Consider the following 21,791-nt stretch of genomic DNA (forward strand, 5'->3'; position numbering starts at 1 on the left):
AATGGCGCAATGTCACGTAGATAGGTCTTTCTCCCGTGGCTAAAGGGGCTAAGCTAGGCTAACTAAACGAGTGTGGACGGTACGAATATTTCACTTCTTTGCTCGTCTTTGTTCACAACAATTCACCTTTGGTTACGAAATGTTGCAAGTAGACGCCCTCATTTATCAGTAACATGTAGCAGAAATAACAACAAGTCTTCAAAGGAAAACGTGGAGGTAGTTGCTGCACTGACGTAGCTTAGCTTGTTAGCAAATGCAGTCCTGAATACTGAATGGATCTCGGTGAAAATTCACTGATACCGGGAAAGCTGTGCCATATTGTTGCTACAGCTATCATATTAAGCTGGTTTAATGTGTATATATTTCAATGGTGCATAACGTCAGCTGTGTTAGTTGCAGGATAGCTCTATCATGGTTTCCCCAGCCTGACTTGAGAAATGAAACGTTTTCTCTATGATATCTCTCACATCAATACTGTCTTTATGTTTACAATTTATGTTTTATCTCTTTAATTACAGATTGTTCTCCAGGGCTCTTAGAGATTTCCTTCAAAAAGTAAGTGAATATAATATAAAGTGCATTATCTGACACCATGTTTTCCTATACTTGATAAAAATGAAAATCAACTTTTATTATAAGCAGCCATGCATTAAAAAATGTCTACTAGTATATATATTTTTTATGTTTTGAATCCAAACATCACAGATGTTCTTTGAAGAAATCTCAAAAATTGAGTCATCATCAATAAAAAAATGCAAATGTGTTTAGTTGTACAAAAAATATCTTTTGTCGTATTTGTCTTAATTCCTTTCTGCATTTATAGTAAACCCTCCAAACATGGCAAATTTTGCACGACCTATAAAGTTAATGAATATTTTTGTCATCTTTAAATCACCTACATAACAAAGTGACAGATAAATAAAGCTTTATTTCTGTTAAATTTGGGAGTGCATACACTTAAAGCTCTGAATTTCTATGATCTTGTTAGTTTTCATGCTGTTCTTTTAATGTAAATAGTTAAAAAGAGGTTATTGCCAAAAATGTGTTTATTTTAAACAAAAAATGTGAGCGTGATCTCAGTTTATATTTATAAACTGTTTATATTTCTTTTCTTTTTTTGTTAGCCCTGGAACACTTTCGCTATAACAAGTTTCACCGTCACGTTTGGCGGGTAATTTTTACCCGATATAATATTCCCAACAAAAAGTACTTCTTATAAAAAAAAAAAAAAGATCAAAATGTGACAACACATGATAAATTAGAGTGGTTGTCTTTTATTTTCAACTCTGGGATGTGTAACTAAATGAAAAAGAAAAACAGAGGTAGTTCCTAAAAATAAAATAAAAACATGCTCAAAAATTACTGAAAAATTTGGAATTTGAGAACAAAAAAATCCTTAAAAATAGTAAAATGAAACTAGACTTGGTCTTTGGTCCTCCCATTCCTGGGACATGTCAGACTTCCATGGTGAAGGCCCAGACTCTTTGACACGCGACATATTAAAATTCATGTAAATAGTTTTGCTCGGGTGAAAATTACCCGGCGATACTGCTTTAAGGTGAAAAAGATGGAACATTTTTGTTAAAATTTGACTGAAAACTGTGTTTTTAATTTGCATTTTAGCTATTGCTGTCCAAAAATGGAAAACCTTGGTGGGACTTTGTCTCAAATGCTTTTTGACGGAGACAGAAATGTAATTAGGACCGGCGGAACAAGCCACTACCTCAGCCTGCATTGAAAACGATTGAAAACCTGAAGAAGAAGAAGAAGAAAAAGTCAACTTGAAAAAAATATTGAAGATTTAAAACCTGAGTTAAAAAAACTGTGTGCAACGGTGCAGCACAGTGCAATGTTTGTCATGAGGTGGTATACCTATGGAAATAAAAAGGGCTACAGCACATACATTTATCCGGGGTTTGGCTATGCAATATGAGGAAAACTCGCGATTTGCGATATTAATGATCAATATTGAGATGACAATATAACTTGCGATAAATGAACAAATAGCAAAACCACCAAAAACATAATTTCCATTTCACTGCAACAGTTTAATTGAAATAAGAGTCAACATAACTTAAATCACACTGCAAACGACCCGAGTCTACATCTAAAATTAAAGGCTCCATCCCATTGGTCAAATGCATTAAAGGATTTATTTGATTCAAACAAAGCTGCCATAAGATTGTTTTAGCACATTTAAGGGAACCATTTATTGCAGTTTTTGCCGTCTTTTGCGATGTGCGTATTGCACAGCTTGATATTGCAATAACGATTTATTGTGCGGGCCTAATCCTCGCCATGTATCAGTGGAACAGAAAAACTCCAGAAATGTTTTCTATGTTCCAGCTGGTTGGTGGTATATTCCACTTGATTTTCCTTTTGGGAGAAAAGAGTCTGGCTTCTTTTTAGTTAAAAAGATCATTATTACTGTAATTTCCGAACTATAAGCCGCTACTTTTTTCCTGCGCTTACAGCCCTGCGGCTTATTCAGCGACGCGGCTAATTTATGGATTTAATTGGCGGCCGCCGTGCACGTACTTTTGGACTCAGTGAGTGGTTCGAATTCTCTATCTAACACTAAGCACAAGGCATTTATTTTTCAACACACCTCTTAGCAGACAAACAGCATGGACTTGGCTTCAGGTCTTAGACACTTCAGTCATGGTTCAACAAAACGAAACACGCATGCCCGGCCGCATCCCAGAATCCTTTGGTGCCATTAGACCCAACGTGCACGTGATCGCCATTACAGTATGATGCAGCTTTCAAGTTAAAAGCAATCGTTAAAAGCAGCGTTAAAAAATCCACCATCACCAACGGGTTTGGAAAAGCCGGTCAGCTGCATGCAAACACGCACAACAGTATGGCGAGCCGGGCGTTGGCCCCGCCTTTAGCCCCTAAGACTCATGGGAAATGGGGAATCGCGGATGTAAATTTCCTCATCATAACTGAGGGATGTAATGTTGATTATATGGTTACTGTTTGTAATTTTATGTATGATACCTAGATTGTCAATAAGTAAAAAAAAAAAAAAAATGTAATAAAAACACCATAACTGAGGAACTTGTGAACAGAATAGAGGTGCGTGCTGTTTGACGGATGTTGACATATTCAAAGACATGACCCTGAGTCAAAGCTAACTCCACTCATGGTGTGCTAATGAATTGCACTTACTCTGGGATTCAGGACGTGATCTGTACGTCGCCTAACACATGTGCGGCTTGTGTATGTATAAAAGTAATTATACACGTGAAAATGGGTGGGTGCGGCTTGTAATCGGGTGCGCTTTGTAGTCCGGAATTTACAGTAAATAGTTTTATCAATATAGATCATAAATAGTTTTGCTTTTCAAACTTTTCTATGAAATGAACTTCCATTTTGTGCAAAATGCGTACATTTTCTATTTTTTATGGATTTTCTTCATCATTTCACCTCGGCAGTGACGTACAGGAGGGACAGAAGTATTCGGGAAGTGTACGATGAGCGCTATTTACCAGAAAGACCAGTAAGTGACCCGCTGGGTCGTAAAAGTTTTCATGCAAATGTCCTTAAGCATGAATAAAAAAGTTCTATAAAGAAATGAAAGGCCCTGTTTTTAAAGTGCTTCATGGAAAGTCCTTTGTGCTCACCTCAGGGCCCCTACCCCCGAGGAGGAGGTGGGGTAGAGAGGAGGGGTCCTTTTGGCAGGCCGGAGGACGACTATGGAGGTCGCGGCGGGTACGACTACGAAGGAGGGTCTCGTTTTTACCCAAATGGAGGGGGCCCCAGGGGTTTTCATGAAGACCAGAGAGGCTACCAGGGGGATGGCCCCCATTTCCCAGCAGAACGCAGAGGCGTTCCCCCATCGAGGAGGGTAAAAACGGTTTTCCTTTACGAAACGGTTTAGTCTTCTTGGATTTTTCCTTAAAATGTTCCATTTTGTTTTATGAAGGAGGAGTATCCTTACAGAGGACCGAGGGAGGACCCCCACCCGGGACGGCCCATGGAGTTTAGGTAAATCGTTTAGTTATCAAAGCCCCACTCCCACCATCTTTTGTTCGTTAGCTAAAGCGTTCCCAGCGGTCTTTTAATCATGATGATGCTGTTTTTAGCTAAAGTAAAAAAAATGCGTGTCGTTTCTTGGACATAGGTTCTGCAGAGCGGCAGCAGGAGTTTGATAGAAATTTATCTTTGACCCAAACAAATCACATTCTATGAAATCTTTTACTTAATACTGTGCAATTTGATGTGTTTTTGGTCAGGATTCTCGACAGTGAGTCGACCTCTGACCTTTGAATGCAAAAAAAAAGTAGAAATGACTTCAAACTTTTAGTTGTAAACTTATTTTTAAAATATATTTATGCATCTGCTATCATACTTGTATATGTTTTACTTTACATATTAATTTGATTTAGTTTTAAATTTCTGGAGAACGAGGAGGATTAGTAACAGTAAATTCCATCAGTTTCAATTTTTCTATTTTACGGTTTGGAAATCTTTTTGCACATCAAGTTTTTGTGTCCTGACTGCAAATGCACCGTTTTCTTTTTCTTTTCTTTTTTTTTTTATGTCTGCAGCGCCCGTGCTCCACCACCTCATAGCGTTCGAAACCAGGGCATCTATCCCGCCCCCCGGTCGCTCCCTGAAAGCGGGGAGGACACGTTGGTGCAGGCCATCCGCAACCTAGACAGGGGGTATGGAGGAATGTTGTCTCAAACACAAGTGTTTACACACATTTTCATTTTGTTGTCTTTAGTTTGTCGTTTTAGTTAAAAAAAATAGGGGGGGGGGGTTTATTGGAATATTAAGTAGGATTGGCGAGATTCCTCTCTTCAAACGTCCTGCTGTTCTTTCCAGGGAGGACAGAGACCCCTACAGGAGAAAGGCGGCACTGTTTCCTCCCATCAGAGAGCGCTCCCCTGTTCGCCGGGAGGCTGCCCGCTCCCCCCACAGTCGCTCCGGCTCCAGCGTGAGCAGCAGAGGATACTCGCCAGACAGAGCCAAGAGTCTTCCTTTCCCCTCACAGCAAAGCAAGAGTACGTACTAATGATGTCAAATTAAAGCCATAAGAGACATTATTTTAGGTTTTTTGGTTTTTGTAGTTTATCCACTGACAACCCAAGTAGGGATATACAGTGGAGCAAAAAGTCAGCCACTAATTGTGTAGTTCTTCCTACTAAAAAGATGAAAGAGGCCTTTGCATCATAGGTATACCTCAACAGTGAGACAAAATAAGAAAAAAAAAACATCCAGAAAAATCACAGTCTGATTTTTTTTTTTTTTTTTTTTTTTAAAGAATGTATTTGTAAATGATGATGAAAAATAAGTATTTGGTCAATAACAAAAGTTCAAATCAATACTTTGTTACAAACCCATTGTTGGCAATGACCACATTTAAACATTTTCTGTTATTTTTTCACAAAGTTTTCACAAATTGTTGCTGGTATTTTGGCCCATTCCTCCATGCAGATCTCCTCTAGAGCAGTGATGTTTTGGAGCTGTTGTGGGGCTACACAGACTTTCAACTTCCCTCCAAAGATTTTCAATGGGGTTGAGACCTGGAGTCTGACTAGGCCTCTCCAGGACTTTGAAATGCTTTTTACGAAGTCACTCCTTTGTTACCTGGCCGTTTGGGATCGCTGTCATGCTGAAAGACCCAGCCATGTTTTATCTTTAATGCCTTCACTGATGGAAGGAGGTTTTCACTCAAAATCTGACTATACTTGACCCCATTCATTCATTTTTTCCTTTACATGAATCTGTCGTCCTGGTCCCATTGCTGAAAAACAAACCCATAGCATGATGTTTCCACCCCCATGCTTTACAGTAGGTCTGGTGTTCTTTGGATGTAACAGCATTCTTTCTCCTCCAAACATGACGAGTAGAGTTCTTTCCTAAAAGTTCTATTTTGGTTTCATCTGACCATAGGACATTCTCCCAATCCTCTTCTGGATCATCCAAATGCTCTCTAGTAAACTTAAGATGGGTCTGCACATGTTATGGCTTTAGCAGGGGGACACGTCTGGCAATACAGGATCTGAGTCCTGTTGTGTGTTACTGATGGCAGCATTTGTTACTTTGGTCCCAACTCTACAGGTCATTCACTAGGTCCCCCCGTGTGGTTCTGGGATTTTTGCTCACCGTTCTTGTGATCATCTTGACCCCAGGGGGTGAGATCTTGAGCCCCAGATTGAGGGAGATTATCAGTGGTCTTTTATGTCTTCCATTTCCTAATAATTGCTCCCACAGTTGATTTCTTCACATCAAGCTGCACACCTTTTGCAGATTCAGTCTTCCCAGTCTGGTGCAGGTCAACACTTTGGTTTCTGGTGTCCTTAGACAGCTCTTTGGTCTTTGTCATAGTGGAGTTTAGAGTGTGACTGTTTGAGGTTTTGGACAGGCGTCTTTTATAGAGATAACCAGTTCAAACAGGTGCCATTAATACAGGTAACAGAAATCTTGCTTGTTTGTTATTGACCAAATACTTATTTTCCACCATAATTTGCAAATAAATTCTTTAAAAATCAGACAATGGGATTTGCTGGAATGTTTTTCTCATTTTGTCTCTCATGTTCAGGTCTACCTATGATGAAAATAACAGACCTCTCTCATCTTTTTAAGTGGGAGAACTTGAAGAATTGGTGGCTGACTAAATACTTTTTTACCCCATTGTACTTTTACTCTCATTTTAAATATTTCAGAGCAAATATTCACTGATTTCAACCAAAACATTTTCACATTTCATCTTTTAATATAATAAATCTTTGGATGAACATTTTTTCAACAAGCTAAAGACAATTGAATATTTTTTCCTCACTAATATTTGACCATGTCCAACACTGATGATCTGGCTGATTGGCTTTTCAGGCGTGGACGGTCCAGAAGGTCATGCCAGTGTTTCTGAACACCTCTGGGGGGCGATGTTTCCTCAGCAGAGTGGACATGACACTTTGGGTCTGTACTCTGAGCCACTTGAACGAGCTTCAACTTGGGTGACACTCTCTGCTGCATCCTTGTCAAGTAGACTTGAGAAGGATGTGAAAACAAAAAAAATGGAGGCAGGAAGTCAATTTTTAGGACTCAAACACAAGATTGGAGATACTTTCATTCCATTTACCAGTAGCGTTTTTTTGTTGTTGTTGTTGTTTTGCATGTTTTCACCCAGGTTCGAAGTAAGTTTCCTTTTGAACTTTTTTTCTTTGAATTGAATCCAGTTGAATCTTTAGTATTTGACTCGTATGTCATTTTCCTGTCATTTCCTGTCCTGTCAGAGGTACATTACCACTGTTTGTGCTACTATTTAGCCATTAAAAAGAAATATATAACTAAATCTTCATGGCATGGCAAACAGAAATGTGAAGATGTTGCTGCAAAATGCATTTAAGGTGCTAAAGTACCTCACTGCATGCTCCTAGTTTCTTCTAAATCCTCCTAGTCCCCCTTTTTCCAACAAGTGTTCTTTTGTTCTTGTCCATCGTAGTTTGTTTATATGGTGGTGTCCATGTTTTCAATGTATTTTCCATACAGTAACCCTATATTTCACCCACTACATTAAAGAATTGACAAATTAAAAAAAAAATTGGAATTAAGATGCATTTAAACCCCTTTGAGGAAATCCTTAAATACATTTCAGTATTTATGAGACTTTGAGGGCTGCAGCTCATCTTACAGTTTGCACTAAAACGGAGCAGCTGTGTCCTGCACGTCTGTTTCTCATCCAGTAATAATAGAAAAAAAAACAAATTTCTATGTCTTCTGCTGCAGCTACGCATATTTCTGCGTTACCTTTTCACCAATACAGAGTTCTCTCGTTTATTGCAGGAGTTACGTTCTAAATAGGCCTGCACAATATACCGCAAATTTATCGTTATCGCGAAATCAAGCTGTGCAATATGCATACCGCAAAAGACGGCAAAAATTGCAATAAATGATTACCTTAAATGTGCTAAAACAAACTCATGGCAGCTTGAAATATTGAACAAATGAAATAAATCCCTTTATGCATTTAACCAATCAGAAGGACCCGTTTATATTGTTGATCAATTAGATGAGCCCTTTTATGTTTGATGTTTGCCTCCTACGTCGACAAGGGTCATTTGGAGTATAATTTTTAAACTGTTGCAGTGAAATGGAAATTATGTTTTTGTTTTTTTTGCTATTTGTTTATATACCGCAAATTATATCGTTATCGCAATATTAATTTCCAATATCGCATATCGCGAGTTTTCCTCATATCGTGCAGCCCTAGTTCTAAAAATAACCGGTGATCAGTGAAATCCACTGAATGATTACAGACCCTAATCTTTTCTCAGACAGACATGAACATTTTCACCCTTTTCTCTCCTGTTTAAATTCTCAAACCTTCATAAAAAATGAGCTCCAGGATCTTAGAATGAAAACAAAGATCTGATCGTGATCACAGATTTCTGATCTGAAGAGCTCCGCGTTTCTGTACAGGAGACATGGAGGAGATTGATTGACAGGGTCTCCAGCCAATCGGGACACAGAACAGGGTGCGCTGTTTAAAAAAAGCAGCATAATCGCTCTAAAATGATGAGCTAAACGGGGAAAGATGAACTGCGACGTAGAAAGGGAAGACTGTCTTCTGTTCTATTTGATAGGAATGTTAGAGGGTTTCAGGTTGGAGCACAGACTGCAGAAGGGTGGAATAAAATGGTACATTCTATGCGGGTCTTGATCGTGTGGCCAGATAAAAATAAAAAACATGGGTCTCTTAAATTGTTCAGTGGGCCGAACCAATCCTGGAGGCGGGCCGGATCCAGCCCGCGGTAGTTTGCCCACCCCAGTTCTATATCATGGGTCGATGTATGCTCTATAGAGTTAATCAAGTTCCTAAAAACGGGATAAAAGTAACAAAAAATATTTGCTGTGCTAATATACAATAATTTTTCCCTCAACATAAAGATTTCAAAAGTGACAAATAGAAAAATGATTTTAATTCCGCTTTATGAAATTCAAGATTTCTGCTCTTTTAGGAAGCTTTTATTTAAAAATAAGTACAAATTGTAAAATCTTCAATTAAAAACATGCTTCTGATTATCTGAATCCAGTGGGGTTTTATTTCTAAGAAGCTACTAAGACAGAATCAGCTTAAAAAGAAGAAGCTGGAAAATGTATTATTTTTGTCAGTCACCATCTATTAGTGAAAGAAAAAACCTTTTAAGTATGCTGAAAAAAACTAAAAATAACAATTTAGTCCATGCATATTAGGTTTTTACAGATTTTAAAGGCTCTTGTCCAGAATTTTATATGGTAGTCATTTTTTATTTTGACATTTAAATCATCCCTTTCTCCTAAAATGTGATACTTTAAGTACTAGGGGAGCTTTATATTACAAGGAGTGTTGGGTGCCATAACTTGATGTTTTACTCATTACAACTCAGTTAAAGCAATCTGAGGTGACACTTGGAGGATTTGTTTCTGATCTATGCACTACCGCTCTGTCAGGCCTCGTAAAGACGGCTCCAGCTCGTGCATGAAAGTCAACGGCGCGGGTGTAGAGTGTCTGATGGATTTTCCCGAAGCCCTAGCTTCCACTTTGGTTTCCTTTTCCTATTTCTTTATTTTTTGGTTGCTTTGGTTCTCGCTAAACGTTGTAGTTGAAAACCAGACAGCCGGGTTTCAGCCAATGCAATGGGTGGGCGGGGTCTGTCATTTCCATTGACTGTATATGAGAACTGGACAGAGTGAGTGTGACGTCACACATAGGAGGAAAGTGGCTGACTTCCAGTTTAAAACAATTCAGTCGCCGTTTTTTCACGATACGGATGCCTCCATGTTATGGCCAGATGGCGTCAGTAAGCAGTGATGGATCCAAGTCTGTGGGAGTCGGCGTTTCTATGACAACCACTCTCCCCAATCAGGAGTGAGCTCACCCCTACCACTAGAACGCAGGCTCAGGAGTTTGTTTGACGTCAGCACATACTTTATTGAGGCATCTGATTGGTCCATTTCTAACTTGAATAACTTAAAAAAATATGACATTAAATTTGGATTGGGTAGAATATGTTAAAGACCCACTTTGATGTGTTTGGGCGTTTTTAATGTTTTCTTGTAAAATTTTTCCAATGGTGGAGGTCATGTATAAAGAAAATTAATGGCAACATTTTATTCTGAGTATTTCTTTATTCAAATGATTGTGAATCAGGAACAGATGAAAAAATTCCGTCTTCCAGTCTGAGTCGTCCACTTGTAGACGACTAGATCAGCGTACGTCTTCGTTTGTATCAGGCTCTAAACTGTACGGGTGGATGGCTCCAATATTGCTCGCTGTTTTTGTTGCAGCGCTAACGTTAGCTTGCGGGTGTGATGGTCAGTGATGAGCGTGTAAACAGAAAGCTCTCATCAATAGGGAGGGTAAGGGGGCGGGGTTTCTCTGTGCCTGCTGAAGAAACGATGTCCTAGAAAATACGTATGACTGAGTAAAAGCCATTTCTCAATAGAAAGAGGGGGAGTGACCCCTCCCCCTCTCGTGAAGGGGGAGGGGTCACCCAGTCCAGTTCTTATGTGCAGTTAATGGCTGAAACCATCCGTTCTGTAGTGGTTTTTACATTCTTACTCCACTGTTTTTCCTCATTTTTTCCCCCTCATTAAAAGACCAAGTTTGGCCTTTATTCATGTCACGATGTTTCACCTTTTGACCTTTTCTCTTTTTATGATTGTAGACAAAATTCCCGGCCTGTCACGAGAAGGATCCCCAAACAGCACGACGTTAACCAAGGTGAGCTCAAGCCGTTTCTGCGTCCCAAACCTCGTTTGTTCCACTCGCCGCTGTGTTCGCCGGTTTCTGTCTCTGTCATCCCGCAGCAGGAAGCATCTGGAACTTTTTAAATCTTTCTTCTAAGCATTCGGAGCACGTTAATGGGTTTTAAAGCGGCGCTCGCACACGCCGCTCAAAAGCCAGGAGACCCGGGTTTTGTTTACCTGCACTGTAAGCAGACTTCAGTCACAAGGACTCCTAATAGTTCAGGGAAAAGGGGTCAAGTGTTGGCGATTGTGAAAATACTTTTAGTGCCGCATGCGGACGTTTCCTGAGCGATTTGCAAAGAGCAGTTTGTTTTGCTGACGCCATCCATCTTCAGCCGTGCCAGGCGGGAGTGTAAATGGAATCAGATGTGATTAGGAGCGCCGGGTCTGGCCGCGGCCACCCAGAAGCGTAAGGTCAGTCAGTAGCCCGAGTCATGACTTTATCACATGATCTTCACCGCAGAGCCGGGTGGAAGTCCCTGCGGAGGTCGCTGGGATTTGTTGACGCCGTTTACAAGGAACAGTTGCTGCCTGATGCAGATGAAGAAAATCTGTCTGTTGGGTTATCTAAAGTAAATTTAGTGAAAGTTTACCTGTCAATCACAGGCCGCTTTGCTTTGAGTCTTTAGAGCTTTTTAATGAAACTAAGTCTGGCTGACTTTTATTATCATTTTTTGTTATTGACATTTGATTACGAAGGCTTTACACCGCCATCTGGGGGAATGCTCAATTAAAAGTGATAATGGACAACCTGCAGCCAATCAGAATCGGACTCCTGTTTGGGGAATTCAACGGATTTAAAGACCAGCAGAAGAGATTATAGGGAGATGAGACACAAGGAGGCGACATCGGAGGAATTGGACCATTTAGACTTTGTTTGGATTAAACTTTATCTGCATCATTTGGACAAAAACAAGTGGTAAGAGGTGAACCTTCCCTTTCAACTGTTGCTTTGTATCACATCGGGCTCTGTGGGCGTTACCATGTCAACACATCGTGTATCAAATAGTCTGCTTCTTGTTAAAATCGATTTAGACCTAAAAAAAAAAAAGCAAGATGATAGTACTAATATTTGATTTAATATTTATGTCTTTTGTATGTGACCATGGTATAGGCAGCATAATGCCTTTTGAGGTGTACATTATCGGAAACTAACGGACTTCGTGGAAGCAAGCGTCCGACCTGATCAGGCTTCCGCGTTCTCCGTTAACTTCTGATTATACACGCCTCGCTGGGCGTTACCCCTCTATGAAACCCCCCAAAGAAGATACCAAGAACAAAAAGGATTCTGTCAGTGTGGTTTTCCCAAACTGAATGGTTTCCATTCTGATTCAAATGTTCTCATTAAAATTTGATTTTCACTTCTAAGAAAAATGTTTTATCATATAAAAATCCATGAAACAGTTTACCTTAAAGCAATGGTACCTGCCAATCAGACATTGGACCAATACTGATCCGTTAGTCACTTGGTACTGGGCTGCAGAGAAAAAAAAAACATAATTTCCGTTCTATTCAGTACTTGATTTAATTAACGGTTGAATGAATTATTGAACTATTTCATCTGGTAGTATAGTCTAGTAGTAGTCAGATGAGGCTGAAGTTGGCCTCCAGTTTTTGGCCTCCACTTTTGTCGATGTCACATTTTATGGGCTCCTATGCGACATCTAGTAAACAAAGAAAGTTTAAACCAGCTGCAGATATTTTAGATGAATATATTTCCCTTAAAAGTTAAGGGAAACCCAAAGCTACGAATTCCATTCTAATATTAACCTCTTCCAGGCCCATTTGTGAAAATATTGTCTGTCTTTCATTAAACTGGAGACCACTGCTTTAAAGCATAGTAATAACATAGTAATAATTGGTTAATAATGAGTGATTACTACCGTTGTACAATGTTTTAGCCGGCTAATACTAGTGAGTATCGCATGTTTATACTAGGCAGGTATTTAGGTAAACCGTAGGCTTCGACTATGACTGTGAGAATGGTGGAGCTCCAAAATTTGAGTGTTTCTGTTTTAAAAAACTTTAAAAAATGTGTCTGTAACGACAAAAGGTGAAAGAATGACCCTGTAGCGCTTGCAGTGGTTTTTGTATTAAATGAGGAATTTTTGTATTAAACTTAACGGAAACAGTTATTTTTTGTCAAAAATATAAATTTTTCTTTGTGAATTTCTGTACTTTTAAGATGTATAGTTTTTTTTTAGCGCTTTAAACAATACAATGCAGAGTGTAAATAAACGACGCAACGACCCTCAAAGGAAACAAACAAGAGAACTTTAAACACGAGGAATGACGAGATGCCAGCTGTAAACGCCTCTCCATCAGACGCCGCGCTCCACCGCAGATGAGCTCCATCCGCGCAGACGCGCTCGCTCGCTCTCACTGCAGCCCCCGCTGCTGCGTTTGATCCCGGTCGCCGCATTGTTGCTCTCTCTTTGCCGACTCCTAACCCTGACCGAGATGAAAGGCCCCAGCGAAGCTCCCCCCTAATGGCTCTGGTCGCCGCCTGTGGTGGAGGGTCAACAAGCGCAGGCTTCCTGGAGCCCCCCCCCCCCCCCCCCCCCCCCCCCCCAGTACCCAGAACGTGAACGGGGCCGTCCTACAGCAGAATCCAGGTCACCAGAGCAGCCAAACAAATTCCCTCCAGTCACAGTTCAATATTTCAGCAGCAATGATTTGAGCTGAGGAGCCTGAAGAGAATTCATTGTGTTCATTTCTTTTAGGGTTCCTTCACACTGTACAGCAGAGGAATGTCAGATTCCCAAACTTTTCTCTTAAATTATTTGCAAAAACTGACGCCTTTTGGGATTGTGGATGTCGGCCAACGTTATCTTCATAAGCTACATCAACAGTGGATCCAGCAACTTGCTTTGAAGCGACGGTTGAATAACAAGTCTACGTCAGGAGTCCCCAAATCCAGTCCTCGAGGGCCGGTGTCCTACATGTTTTCCAACCAACCTGCCATTGAAGCTCCTTGCTGGCTAAACACACCTGATCCAGGTTATCGTCAGCAAATAAGGCAGGTTTTCTGGAACACCAGCAGGAGACCGGCCCTTGAGGCCCTTGGATTTGGGGACCCCTGGTCTGCGTAAACACGCGTATGTGCACGTTTCGGGCTTCTCCGCTCAGTTTTGAAGTTTGTTTTTGGGCTGTACGTACGCAATGTCTGATGTGCGTTGAAAACTAAAACCATTATAACTTTGACCAATCAGGGACTCGGATTCGGACGCCGTTCTTTTTAATTCACGGAAGTGATCATGAGGGAGAAATTAATAATTGCGATTAGCGCCCAGCCAGAATTAAATGACAAGTCTTTCATATATCAGAATAGAGCTGTGAAAGAAAAGGAAATGTGAAATTTGCACCGCTTCGGCGGTTGGCTCCAAGCCTCTGCCAGGTGTGGCTACATTCATCGACTCCATGTGCTAAAAGCGTCACATGCCCGGTGTGAACGTAGCAAAAAATATATATTTCATAGCAAACTAAATTCAGAATGAAAAAAGACAAAAAATCAATGCGTTTTAATAAATCAAAGTATTCATATTTGCTAATGTACAGTGAAATAGAAATGTCTCCTCATGCCGTAGAGCCAACTGCTGCCTCTGGGTTCACGACATTCTCTATTTAGGCCAGTTGGCGGCAAACGTCTCTGCCCAGCTTTGAATTGAGAACATTTCCAGGTTTAACCGCAGCCAGCCAGCCGAAATGAAAGATTCTGACAGGGAAAGTTTTCCCTTTTTTCAAATGAGGCAAAGGAGGATGGAGACTGCCAAACTGGATCTCTCCTACAAGCTTCTACATGGGGACGTTTCCCAAGCGTGGCTTCAGGCGGCGGGGGCGGATAGGCCGGAATAATTGGATGATTCTTTTATGAGTTGTGTTTTTTTTTTTTTTTGGACCACATTCTGGCCTTGTGATGTACCATTGTCTGTAATCTTGAGTCGGTCATGTAGGGATGTGAAGTGACTCAGAGCGTGGCCCGTTTGCTGTTCTTGTAGGGGTGGACTTTAGTCACGGTCAGGCGGTTCTGCTGCTGAGACTGCGAGCTCCCGTGGAATCGGAAAATGAGCAAAAGAAATTGATCAATGGTCCAAGATGGGCTGATTTCTACAAACCCTTAGCGTGGCAGCTTTTGAGTTTGCAGATCTGTCTATGTCCGAATTTTCTCACTACTCCCTAACCACTAGAAGCCTCCAAAGCGTTCCCAGTGGTCCTCTCATTGTGATTATGCCCTTTTTAGATGAAATCATAAGAGCCGGTTTCATTTTCTAGGTCATAGTTTCTGCAGAGCGACAGAAGAAATTTCATTAGAAATTTGTCTCTGAGCTGTAGGCGGGACTGTTGGTGTGGAGCAAGCCCGCCCCCCTTCCCCTCCCCGATGCTGAGAGCTCTCTATTTTGCAGAGCAGGGGTCTTATGACCCGCATGGCATATTTTATGTTACACCTAAGCTCTTTTTTTTTTTCAAACAGTATTTTTTGTCTGCTTCTGATTCACAACAATTTAAATAAAAAATAAATAACATATTTTCTGTATTATAGGGCGCACCTGCGTATTATATAAAATGCTCCATCAATGAATGGTCTTTGTTCAAACCCGTCATATATAAGGCGCATTAAGCAAAGAGACATAAGTAAGTCAGTTTGTCAGACTTTTAAGTGTGTTCCCAACAACACTAGAACCTGTTTGTAACGCGCTACATGTTAACCACGTTAAAAACGTTAGCCTCGTTGGCGTGTTTACAATATTTGTGACCTTGTTTTCAACACACATAAAACAGACTAATACCGCTAAAGCAATCATTAGTGTGACTACGCTAACTTTTAACCTTAAAAGTAAGACATTAAAAAAAAAATGACTCCGTCGAACACAAGTTGCGCTAGCATAGTTACAATAGCACCCATCCTTGTTATGAAGTAAAAAAACAGACAGATACAGCTAAAACTAACATTATTGTGACTACGCTAACTCACAGCCTAGTTAGTAACCCAACTAACACCGTGTACCTCTCAAAATGGCTTTAACATCTATAAACGCAACCAGAAGTAATCCATGTATAAAGTGCTCTAGATTGTAAGACGTACTGTTTTTTTTTTGTTTTTTTTAATAATGCTTTAATGTGTGCAAGAAATACCATACTCATCGTCAGTAAAAGGCCACAAGAAAAAAAAAACATTTTAATCGCCGTTCATCTTTAAATGGAAAATATTACGTCATCCATTTGATTAAATAAAAACCATATATATAATATTTATGATAGATTTCTGATCAAATATAATAATAAATGTAAATACATTTTTTGAAAGACAAATCATTCTAACGTAATGTGGTCTATCATTGTGGTCTATATTCGCCAATCTAGTGACCATCAATGCACAGCAGCCTTTTCCAGGGACTTCTGGGAAATAATTGGAAACTGGATTTCGGAATTCTAAATTTGGACATCCTGAATTATGGCGACTGCCCTATATAGTGCACGTAGTAGTGAATAGTGAAGGAGTTTGGGCACGGCCTCTATGTGTCTAGAGTTCTTAGATCTGCTAGTTTGCTTCCACAGAATCACACAGCGCTAACTTTGTGTAGAGCTAAAATAAGCCACGCTTCCTCCTTCAGCGCGCTTCATCAATCTCATCTTTTTTGTAACGTCGGTAGACAGGCAGAGGGTTGGACTGATGTTCATCTGCCAGCTACTGACTCACGTTCTATATATTCCTCTCTATAGAGAATTTTGTCATCCCTCAGGTTACTTTCTTTCCAGTTGTGGTGTTTTGACATCTGTCCCACTGAGTTTTGAGTCCTTCCATCCCTTCCAGGAGGACAGCCATCCGCCAGACGTGGAAAAAGAGGAGCCCGCCGTGGCGTCGGTTGTCAAGGAGAACAAGTCGACAGATAACTTCCAGGAGAGGCGGGCCTCGGCCATCTCAGCCAAAGCTCTGGAGATAGAGAAGGTACAAACTGTTCAAAACTAGCCAGAAATAAGGAAATTTAAAAAGAAATGTGGAAAATTTAGCTTTTTACTTCTTACAATATACATATTGTGTATATTTTTGCAATTCTACTTCTGTTGAAGTTGGAAAACCAGAGCATTTTACTGGGATCTTGTTAAAAAAAACGTAATCGTCTTCGCATCAGAGTGGCGTTTTCCATTTTTTTTTTTTTTCCAATTTTTAAGAACCTAATTGTTTTCCAAAAAGACTTAAACCAACTTAAATTTCTTGAATTGGCTGGATTTTTGTTTTTTTAATGTTGATTTTGAGGTACAGGAGGAAAAAACTGGTTACTCACACTCAGATTTGGAATCATCCTGAATTTGACCCCCTTTGGGCTACGTTTGGATAATATATCTAATATAGAAATGTCGGCCTAAAGTCAGCAGAGCAGAAACTTGGTCATGAGGTGGAATCCTGCACGCCTTAAATCCAGCACCCAGCTGCTGAGTAGAGCTCCGAACCCCCCAGGCTCTGCTCATGTGGCGCTCAGACATTCCAGCTCTGCTCAGGTATCTAATGAAGGTCGTCTCTGCACCAGTGAGCGCCACCGAGGCCTCCTGCGAGCGTTAAACCCATTGACTGTATAGAAGAACTGGACCGAGTGAGTGTGATGTCACCAATAGAAAGGGATTTACGGCTGGCTTCAGCCAAATGAAGTTTTTTGACATTACAGGCGTCCCATTTGAAAGTAAACCCAATGTTTGGAACATTCTATGTCAGATTGGTCAGTTTTTAATGATGAATAACTTGCACTATAGAAAAAAAAGGATAGAATTAGCATTATTAGCAACACTATGTTAAAAAAAGGTATCAGAGTGAGAAAGGTTATTCTGATAAATAGAATGACTGAGTAATAGCTGTTTATTATTTTTTGGCTTCGTTGAGCCAGCTTGTACTTCCTGTTTGGAAAGCGAGGGGGGAGGAGTCACTCAGTCCAGTTCTCTTATACAGTTAATGGTTAAACCTGAGGCAGCTTTGCCCCTGAAGTACTCATGCCACTCCCACTTGAAGCTCCAGTACCCAACATTTTTCTATCCCATCATTCCTTTCTTCTTGCTGGTTTTTTCCACTGTGAAAAAATGGAAAAAATAGGAAAGGTTTCTTTTAAAATGTACAAAAAAATAAATTTTCTGGATTTCTTGTTCTTAAAAATCTCAAATCTCCTCTTTTTAAAATACAAACATTTTTTTTGATGACGTCTTTAAGTAGTCTAGGTGCTTTCGTCGCTTTCCTTTGTTTACTAAAAACTTGATTGTTCCAAAGTCAGGAAAATCTGTAAAAAAAAAAAAAAAGTAAACAATTTGTGATTAAGGAGTAAAATGTGCCTCTGCCTGACGGCCTGCGTGAATCGGTGAACGCTGATTCGCTGTGGCGACTGAAGGGAAATGCTGAGAAGTGAACAACAAATGTGTTTTTTGTCGAGTTTGTGGTTTATCATGGAATTTTGGAATATTTAAAAAAAAAAAAAAGTTATGGAATGCCACACAAAAAAAGATTTTAAAGGTAAAGTATTAGAGCAAACCTTAGATGAACAGCCTGTTTCTTTACAAAAGGCATTTTTTTAGGGGTTTTCCTCCACCTCTTTGATTTTCAAGGATTCTCGTTTTGGGGATCCACAGAATCCCCCCCACCCCACACATCAAGAACTTGCTCCTTCCTGCCTGAGGGGTTAAGAGGCTGGACTCCAGGAAGTGCGTTTTCACCACATTGTACTCTCCGCTCGTCTCTGAAAATGTCGTCCACACCCTGATGAGACATTTCCTGATTGGACGCTTTGTAGGGAACAGAAAAGATCACAGACACGACCGGAATGTGTGTCTGAAACACAAAAAGAGTTTCACGACAACACCGTTCTTTTTCCGATTGAGTTTGTAAACTAAAAACTTCAGTCTCGCAGCAATCAAAGCTCATTTCTAACAAGAGTTTATGTTTTTAAAAGCAGGAACAACTCATGTCCGCTCTCTGTGTTTTATCCTCTCATTTAAAAATCTACTGTTAGGAAACAGAAGTAGTGAGAGCCAAATGGAGGCAAAAAAAGTCCATTTAGCAGGATCACAAATGAGCCTGTTAGCCCTCGCGTGGTTTTATTTTCACTATTTTCACGTCTATCTCAGCCCAAAATGTCTAAAAATAGATCAGGAAGCCTTGATGGCTTTTGGTTCCTTCAGTCACTTTCCGTTGCAGTTTGTGACCAAAACTTTCATCTGTTTTCCATATTCACACACGCAGCCATCAGTCAGTCGTAAAGGGTTTATTTTCTTTACATCATGAGAAAAATCCCACAAGAGCCACCAACTGCAGCCGTGTGCTGTTGGTCACGCTCGTGCACCACATTTAGGAACGGGAACGACGGCGTTGGCGCGGTAACTCGCTTCGACAGCAGCTCTTTATTTGGGGTTTTTCTCCGTGCGGCCGTTCTGTTCTGGGATCATTGTGAGGATCCAGAAATAAGCCCGGCAGGCGACAGAAGCCACTGTTGCCATCCGGCGAATGCCGGCCCTGACCCGTCTGCTCCTTCCACACACTTGTACACACGAAAGCGTGTTGCTGTCTCTATGCAGAAACGCCACACGCTACATAGCAAACAGCAGCGTTAGATTCCAGAAGCTCTTTCTCTTTGACAAACATGAAGCATGAAGAGTTCATGTTTATAACCATATTTATCCCCTCTGTGTTCAGCTGGGAGCAAAGATCTAAAGTATTTGGAGGTTTTTAATGTATGTGATGTAAGCATCTAAACATGAGCATTTGCGTTTCTTCAAAACGGCGACTGTTTCCCGTGCATCGGTGTGTTCAGTGCTCCTCCGCTCCTCGCTTTCAGGTGTACCGCAGGGACTGCGAGACCTTCGGGATGGTGGTGAAAATGCTGGTGGCCAAAGACCCCAACTTGGAGAACCGTCTGCAGGTGCCCCTCCGGGAGAACCTCGGGGAGATCCGCGAGCGCTGCTTGGAGGACCTCAAACACTTCATCAACAAGCTGGACCAGGCGGCGCCGCATTCAGAGCCTCCCACCTGCGACTCCACAGCTCCCTCCACGTCAGCGGCGCCCAGCAAACACTCAAAGACAGGGGTCAATCACAGCTCGTCCTACTGAGGCGTCAAACTTTCAGGATGCTGGACGAAACCATCTCCATAGCAACCCCACCAACAAAATAGGACAGAAAAGAACAGTATTATTTTTGAACACTTTTTCTTTTTTTCTACGGTTGTGTCTTTTATGTTAGAAATGAATTCAAATGGTTTTGATTTTTCTGTTGAATTTTGGTAGGAAATGTATTTAAGAATGCTTTGACATCACCGTGGAAACGGTTCCCGAGTGTGCTCACTATTTAAACGTGATTTTTTTTTTTGAGAAAAAAAAACAATTCTCAAGCATGATAACACTTTTTGTACATTTTCTTTTTCAATATTGTCATACTTTGTAGCAGTCAAATGTGTTTTGTGCTGCTAAATTTTGCAACGCTTGTATGTTGGCAAAACGAAACTTGTATAAATTTATACTATACATAAAAGAAAGTGGAGTTAATTTTTCTGCATCTACAAAACTAGATTTACTCTGATTGTAAAGAGAATAACACTTCACCCTGATGCACAAAGTTTCATTTCAGATGTGTATTATTTTCATTGTTGTGGTTATTACTCATTTTAATATGGAGGCTTTTCAAAGCCACAAATTCCATTTCCCAGCAGGCTTTGCCCCAAACCAACAGAAAAAATACAATCATGATTTCATGGCCGTGTCACACAGCCACTATGACATTTTGCACATATAGCACGGATGAAAAGTAGTCATACGCGGAAAAAGCGAGAAAAGTTGTGGTCTTTACGTTACATTTTTACAGAGGCATGTTAAAACCACGGAAAAAGTACGGATAAATCATGCAGACAACACGTAGAGTAAATCTAAAGGCCACACAATATGCCAATCATACATGAACTGTTTAGGATTATTGCACTGTTTATATGCTCTGATTTGTGCGTCAATTATGTTATTTTAACGTATACACAATATCAATGTTATACATTGGATGGTAAATCGATGCAAGAAGTTCATACTGTCTGTCAGCCAGGAACCGGGATGAGGGGGGCCTTCCAGCTCTCCCATACCTGGAGCAACATCCTCCAGCAGCAAACGGACAGCAAGTTGACAGGTGACTCCGCCTCAGTGACGATTAACTGTTTTTATGTACGTCATGCACAATCAGCTGATGACAACTCTGACGATGACTGAACGTCCGTCGAAACATGTCATGTATGTTTAAACATAACCCATGTCTGATTGAGCAGTGTGGGGAACCCACAGGGCACTGTGCTCTCTCCCTTCCGGAGCATCCTCTCTATCCTGTTCTTGACAGTCAGTGGAGCACCTTCTTCAACAGACTAAGGCAGCTTCGCTGTCACACCAACCGCTACAGAAGACCATTCCTAACTCACTCCATTGGACTCCATAACTTGTCATCCATTTGCAATAGATAAACTCATGTAACCCTTGTGCTATCCTAGGCACTTTAACATTGGGAGTTGGGTCATCTAGACCCACTAGACAGTGCACTGAACCTTTTTTCTTCTATGATTTGTGAACCTCACTGGTGTCCATGGATTACATGAAATCTTTCCACCTTTATCCACCCTTGTCATGGTAGGGAGAACACGTCAATTCAAGGGTGGGGTCATCTAAGATAGCATAAGGGTTAAGGTCTGTCTGTTATTCTCCAGAGCTGTCATGCAATACATCTGTTTTTCACTGATGTTTCTTTCTGATTGATTCTTCTGTTCTCTGTTGTCACCCCTTGTTTGTATGTTTGTATCTTGAGCCTAATGCTGCAACAACCCAATTTCCCAAGCTGGGATCAATAAAGTATCTTTATCTTTATAACAAGAGAAGCAAGAAGTAAATTGGTGGTACATGCATTAAAAGTCAGTTGTGGAAAGCCACAGATTTGCATATACGTTTTGAAAAACCCAAGGACAATTGCATAAGATTTACGTGGACTAACTAGGAAAAATACGCATAAACTGCGTAATTCTCAACAAAAAAAACTTGTACAGCTCAAAA

General features: G+C 40.6%; 1 protein-coding gene across 3 annotated transcripts; it reads left to right on the forward strand.

The window, feature by feature from the left end:
• Nucleotides 1–20,264, forward strand: pphln1 (periphilin 1). 3 transcript variants are annotated; one of them, XM_004083008.4, is made up of 11 exons: nucleotides 1–79; nucleotides 519–555; nucleotides 3,441–3,505; nucleotides 3,635–3,853; nucleotides 3,932–3,993; nucleotides 4,557–4,673; nucleotides 4,837–5,015; nucleotides 6,847–6,933; nucleotides 10,665–10,720; nucleotides 16,559–16,693; nucleotides 19,557–20,264. In XM_004083008.4, coding segments are annotated over exons 2-11 (1,194 nt in total). In that variant the 5' UTR covers nucleotides 1–79; nucleotides 519–554; the 3' UTR covers nucleotides 19,830–20,264. The 3 variants fall into 3 exon arrangements, with proteins under 3 accessions (XP_004083056.1, XP_011489343.1, XP_011489342.1); XM_011491040.3 differs by having other exon boundaries at nucleotides 38–216; XM_011491041.3 differs by lacking the exon at nucleotides 6,847–6,933.
• Nucleotides 20,265–21,791: the final 1,527 nt, after the last annotated feature.

Source organism: Oryzias latipes, chromosome 23 (assembly GCF_002234675.1).
Source record: "Oryzias latipes chromosome 23, ASM223467v1".
NCBI lineage: Eukaryota > Metazoa > Chordata > Actinopteri > Beloniformes > Adrianichthyidae > Oryzias > Oryzias latipes.

Excerpts from the sequence above, each read along its gene's own strand:
- pphln1 (XM_004083008.4), top strand. Across the intron at positions 3,994-4,556 it reads GGACGGCCCATGGAGTTTAG|CGCCCGTGCTCCACCACCTC; the intron begins GTAAATCGTTTA and ends TTATGTCTGCAG. Across the intron at positions 5,016-6,846 it reads CCCCTCACAGCAAAGCAAGA|GCGTGGACGGTCCAGAAGGT; the intron begins GTACGTACTAAT and ends TTGGCTTTTCAG.